The sequence below is a fragment of the Olea europaea genome, chromosome 12 (assembly GCF_002742605.1).
Source record: "Olea europaea var. sylvestris chromosome 12, O_europaea_v1, whole genome shotgun sequence".
NCBI classification, from domain to species: Eukaryota; Viridiplantae; Streptophyta; class Magnoliopsida; order Lamiales; family Oleaceae; genus Olea; species Olea europaea.
The window spans coordinates 24,717,569-24,723,586 of record NC_036248.1 but is presented as its reverse complement, the minus strand read 5'-3'; the positions used below and the strand labels follow the sequence as shown (position 1 = coordinate 24,723,586).

Genomic DNA, 6,018 nt, shown 5'->3' with positions numbered 1-6,018 from the left:
ATGTGTATTCATGTGTGAAGATGTATATGTGTAAAAAAAAAAAAAAAGGCTTCTCACACATTTTTTTTTATATATAATATTCACTTACATTAATAAAAATACAAATGACCACACGTTAGGCTGAGAATTTAATAGGTTAATTAACCTATTATTTATTTCAAATCAATCATAGTGAGTGGAAATGGTGGGACGGTTGAAGGAGTGGAAAAGATTAATTAAATATATTAATAAAATAATGCTTGATTTTATGTTTTGAAATTGCCAATAAAGTTTCCATTGTGTCATTCCACTATTTTATATATATAATTATAATAATAATAATTATTATTATTATATATAAAATATAGAATTTAGAATATCTTCCTTCTTATCAAGATAATTCAAATATGATTAGTCCAAAATTATTTCTTTTTAAACCAATTTATGATACTTAGCACGAGCTACAAAATAAGTATAATATTGATATATTTTTATTGACTTTTAAAATACTTAAATATTTGCCCAAATTACGAATGATGATTTCAAAAAAAATATACTTATGCAAAATAAATCATTTATACGATTAAGTGGATTGTGCTTATCATTTCAACTTTTGGACTTTAATGTGACGACAAGGTTGGCATGGACCATTTCATCTGCTAAATGACCAATATTTGATTTAGCCCATATGAAAATATAATTAAAATCCGAGGTGTTACATCCATTTCCTTCCCCTTAAAATAATTGCGTCCTCAAAATTACCTTATTTGTCCAAAAGCTCTGGTACTTGGCTCTTATTTCCTCTTCTTTCACTGAAGTAACCTCTTCGATTCTATGATTTTTTTCATCGAACCTTAATCGAGGCAATTTCTTTCTTCCATAGTGCATGTATTTTCATTTCGATAATCTCCAAAGGAACATCTTTATACGTTAGATCTTTTTGTACCTCCAATGAATCATAACTTATCACATGCTTGGGATCATGTGCATACTTTCTAAGTATCGACATGTGGAATACATTATGTATTGCCGATGGTCTAGGTGACAATGCTAGAAGGTACGTTACATTCCCAATTCTGTCTAGAATCTTGAAAGGACCTATAAATTGAGGTCTCAACTTTTCCTTGTTGTCAAATCTAAGAACTCCTTTTATTGGTGCCACTTTAAGAAATATTTTCTCACCGGCTTCAAATTCTATTGCTTTTCTCAGTAGATCTGCATAGCTTGTTTGTCTATCTTGAACAGACTTTATTATGTCCTTAATTTTATCAATTACTTGCACTATCCTTGCAATAATCTTTGGACCCAAAATTCGTTTTTCTTCGACTTCCTCCCAATGAACTGGGAATCTATATCTTCTACCATAGAGAATTTCATAAAGAGCCATGATGATAGTAGTTTGGAAGCTATTATTATATACAAACTCCACTAATGATAGGTGTGATTCCTAACTACCTCCCAAATCCAAGACACATGCTCGGAGCATGTCTTCTAAGATTTGAATAGTCCTCTCAGACTGTCTATCAAATTGAGGATAATTGGCAGTGTCGAACTTTAACTTTACCTTCATAGCTCCTTATATACTCTTCCAAAATTTAGAAGTAAACATTGGGTCTCGATCTGAGACGATGGATGTTGGAAATCCATGTAGGCTGACAATTTTCTTAACATATAATTGAGCAAATTGATCCATACTGTAGTTCATTCTTCTTGGAAGAAAATGAGCTGACTTTGTCAACCTGTCCACAATTACGCAAAAAGCATCATGTCCTTTTGTTGACTTCGGAAAATCTACCACAAATTTCATGGCTATTTGCTCTCATTTCCACTCTGAAATTTCCAATGGATTTAATGGTCTTGATGACCTTTGATGTTTTGCTTTAACTTGCTGACGTATAATGCACTTCTCAACAAATAGTCAAATTCCCCTTTTCATATTCCACTACCAAAAGGTATCGCGGATATCTCAGTACATTTTAGTACCATCGGGATGGGCAGCATATGGGGCATAGTGAGCTTCCTCTAATATTTCTTTTTTTATCCCTTTATCCTTTGGTACATATAATCTTCCCTCAAACATCAAAGCATTGTCCTTTACTATTGCAAAACATTTTCTTTTACATGTACTAACTACCGCCTTGATTTTCCTAAAAAATGGATCGTTGTCTTGAGCATCATTGATTCGATCCCTAAGAGTAGGTTAAATCTTTAATGCTACAATCTTTGCAGTAACTTGAGTTGGTGAAATGACAATTTCCAATTTCAATAGAGAGTTTCATAAAGAGCCATGCTAATAGAAGCTTGGAAGCTATTATTATATACAAACTCCACCAATGATAGATGTGATTCCCAACTACCTTCCAAATTCAAGACACATGCTTGGAGCATATCTTCTAAGATTTGAATAGTCCTCTTAGACTGTCCATCAAATTGAGGATAATAGGCAATGTCGAAATTTAACTTTACCCCCATAGCTCCCTCATGCTCTTCCAAAATTTAGAAGTAAACACTTGATCTGAGTCAATGGATGTTGGAAATCCGTATAGGCTGAAAATTTCCTTAACATATAATTGAGCAAATTGATCCATACTGTAGCTCATTCTTATTGGAAGAAAATGAGCTAACTTTGTCAACCTGTCCACAATTACCCAAAAAGCATCATATCCTTTTGTTGACTTCAAAACACCTACCACAAATTCCATAGCTATTTGCTCCCATTTCCACTCTAGAATTTCCAATGGATTTAATGGTCTTGATGGCCTTTGATGTTCTGCTTTAACTTGTTGACGTACAATACACTTCTCAACAAAGAGTCCAATTTTCCTTTTCATATTCCACTACCAAAAGGTATCACGGAAATCTCGGTACATTTTAGTACCACCGGGATGTGCAGTATACGGGGTATAGTGAGCTTCCTTTAATAATTCTTTTTTTATCCCTTTATCCTTTGTTACACATAATGATCCCTTGAACATCAAAACATTGTCATTTACTATTGCAAAACCTTTTCTTTTACTTGTACCAACTACTGCCTTGATTTTCCTAAAAAATGGATTGTTGTCTTGAGCATCATTGATTCGATCCCTAAGAGTAAGTTAAATCTTTAATGCTGCAATCTTTACAGTGACTTGAGTTGGTGGAATGACAACTTCCAATTTCAATTTATCAAACTCATTTATCAACTACACCTGAGCTGTGGATAAGGCAACTAGTTGTCACACTGTCTTCCTACTAAGAGCATTTGCGACTGCATTAGCTTTACCTGAATGGTAATAGATAGTGCAGTCATAATCCTTAAATAATTCCAACCACCTTCTCTGCCTCATATTCAAATCCTTTTGAGTGAAGAAGTATTTCAAGCTCTTATGATCTGTATAAATATCACACTTTCCTCTGTAAATGTAGTGATGCCATATCTTTAGAGTGTGCACGGTATACTACTGTCACCAATTATAGATCATGCATAGGATAGTTTTGCTCATGTTGTTTTAATTGTCTTGAGGCATATGTGATCACCTTTTCAAACTACATCAGTACACATCTCAAACCTTGTTTGGATACATCACTATATATAACAAATCTATTTGAACCCTTCTGGCATAGCTAAAACTGGATCTGTAACCAATTTCTATTTCAGTTCTTGAAAACTCTCCTCACACTTCTCAGTCTATTGAAATTTTACGCCATTCGGGTTAGTTGGGTCATCGACCCAGCTATTTTGGAAGATCCCTCAATGAATCTCCGATAATAACCGACTAGTCGTAGGAAACTACGAACTTTGCCTACATTCATCGGTCTGAACTAGTTGGTTTTCAACTTTATTAGGGTCTACTTTAATTCCTTGTGTCATAACCACATGTCCCAGGACAACTATACGATCGAACCAAAATTCACATTTTCTGAATTTGGCGTACAATTTTTCCCTTCGTAATGTCTCCAACACTATCTTGAGTAATTCTGCATGTTTATCCTTATTCTTTGAATGCACCAAAATGTCACCAATGAAGACAATGACAAATTGATATAAATACTGACGAAATACCCTATTCATTAAATCCATAACTACTACAAAAGCATTTGTTAATCCAAAGGGTATTACCATGAACTCATAATGACCATAGTGAGTTCTAAATGCTGTCTTTGGAATGTCATCTGCCTTCACCTTCAGCTGAAGATAGCCGACCTCAAATCAATTTTGGAAAGTACTGTTGCACCATTCAACTGATCAAAGAGATCTTCAATCCGAGGAAGGGGATATTTGTTTTTTACTATCAATCGATTCAATTCCCTATAATCAATGCATAATCTCATTGATCCATCATTTTTTTTCACAAACAAAATCGATACACCCCTAGGAGATGTACTCGATCGAATGAAACCTTTAACCAACAATTCCTGCAGCTGTAACTTTAATTCTTGTAAGTCTTTTGGTGCCATCCTATATAGAGATTTAGACACTAGAGTTTCTCAAGGCACGAGGTCAGTTGTAAACTCTAATTGCCTATTAGGTAGTGTGTCAGGTAAGTCATCAGGAAATACATCGATAAAATCTCATACAATCAGCACATTACCAATAGTAAGCTCCGATTGTTGAGTTCCATGTATACTCACTAGAAATCTCTAGCTAGATCTTTTCTTTAACACATTTTTTACCTTTTATGGTCGACACTAGTATAGGTAAAGACTTAACTCGTACAATGAAAAATCGAAACTCTTCCTTCCCAGGCTTCTAAAAAATTACTTCCTTTTCAAAACATCGAATGGTTGTGTGATTGCTCCCCAATCAGTCCATTCCTAGAATAATGTCAAAGTCTTTCATATCTAGGAGGTGTAGATTAGCTACAATTCAATTCCTTGTATGATTAATTTTACTGCCCTAGCGATCGGATTGGTATTCAAAATCTACCCAATGGAATGAAAATTTCTAGAACACTATCAAAATTTTCACTTGCAGCACATGGTTTAGCAATAAATGCGGTGGAGATAAATGAATGAATATTTCCGGAGTCTATAAGAACATATGCAGGTAATTCAGATATTAATAGTATACCTGCCATTACATTCGGATCCTCTGTTGCCTTTTCTTAGCTTAAAGCAAAGTCTTTGGCTTTCACTTTCTTGCCCTGCTCATTGTCCTTCTTAGGTTTGTATGCCTTGCAGTTCAGAGTAAAATGGCCTTCCTAGCCACATCGATAGTACACATTTTTCCCAAACAAGCACTTTTCCTTTATGGGCCTTGTTGCACTTTGGGCATCATGGAGTAACTTTATTTCGTTTACTTGATCTCGATTTTGTATTAACACTCTTAAATTGTCCAAATGCTTTTCCTTTATTCAATCCATTCCACTTTTAGTCTTTGGCTTTCACTTTCTTGCCCTGCTCATTGTCCTTCTTAGGTTTGTATGCCTTGCAGTTCAGAGTAAAATGGCCTTCCTCGCCACATCGATAGTACACATTTTTCCCAAACAAGCACTTTTCCTTTATGGGCCTTGTTGCACTTTGGGCATCATGGAGTAACTTTATTTGGTTTACTTGATCTCGATTTTGTATTAACACTCTTAAATTGTCCAAATGCTTTTCCTTTATTCAATCCATTCCACTTTCATTTTCCATATGATTCATTATTTTTCTTAGTCATTCGATTCATTTCTAGACGATCAGAAATTAATTGAGCCTGCTGAAGCTCTTCACTATAGGTAGTCGTATGGTAAGATGCCATGATTTCTCCAATCTCTGCACGCGACCTTAGTTCAAACCTCCTAACCTTCTTTGGCTCGATATCCATAAGGTGGGTAGCATACCTAGAAAGTTGTTTAAAATTCCTTTCATACTTATCAGGACACATATTTCCTTATTTTAGCTGTAAGAATTCTGCCTCTCTCCGATCCCTCAAAGATTGGGAAAAGTACTTACTCGTCACTTCTTCTTTGAACTATGCCCACGTTATAGCATGTTATTGCACTTCTGTTCTGGTGTGTGAAATAGTCTCCCATAAATAGCTTGTTGCTCCAACCAGCATAAACTTGGCACATGATACCT

The 6,018-nt window shown here is 34.9% G+C and overlaps 2 protein-coding genes across 2 annotated transcripts in view; one reads left to right on the top strand and one right to left on the bottom strand.

Annotated features, from left to right (window-relative positions):
- The window catches only part of LOC111406820 (pentatricopeptide repeat-containing protein At5g66520-like), a 1,610-nt gene extending 793 nt beyond the window's left edge, over window positions 1–817 (top strand). The window contains exon 2 of the mRNA XM_023036192.1: window positions 758–817. Coding sequence (XP_022891960.1) covers window positions 758–817 — 60 coding nt within the window. The remainder of the gene's footprint in view (window positions 1–757) is intronic.
- A 6-nt stretch (window positions 818–823) lies between these two features.
- Window positions 824–1,366, bottom strand: LOC111406819. The gene has a single exon (XM_023036191.1). It carries the CDS (start codon window positions 1,364–1,366, stop codon window positions 824–826), a length of 543 nt encoding a protein of 180 aa, XP_022891959.1.
- Between the last annotated feature and the right edge of the window lie 4,652 nt (window positions 1,367–6,018).

Coding starts and splice junctions, on each gene's coding strand:
- LOC111406819 (XM_023036191.1), bottom strand. CDS start 1,366: ATGGCTCTTTATGAAATTCTCTATGGTAGAAGATATAGATTCCCAGTT.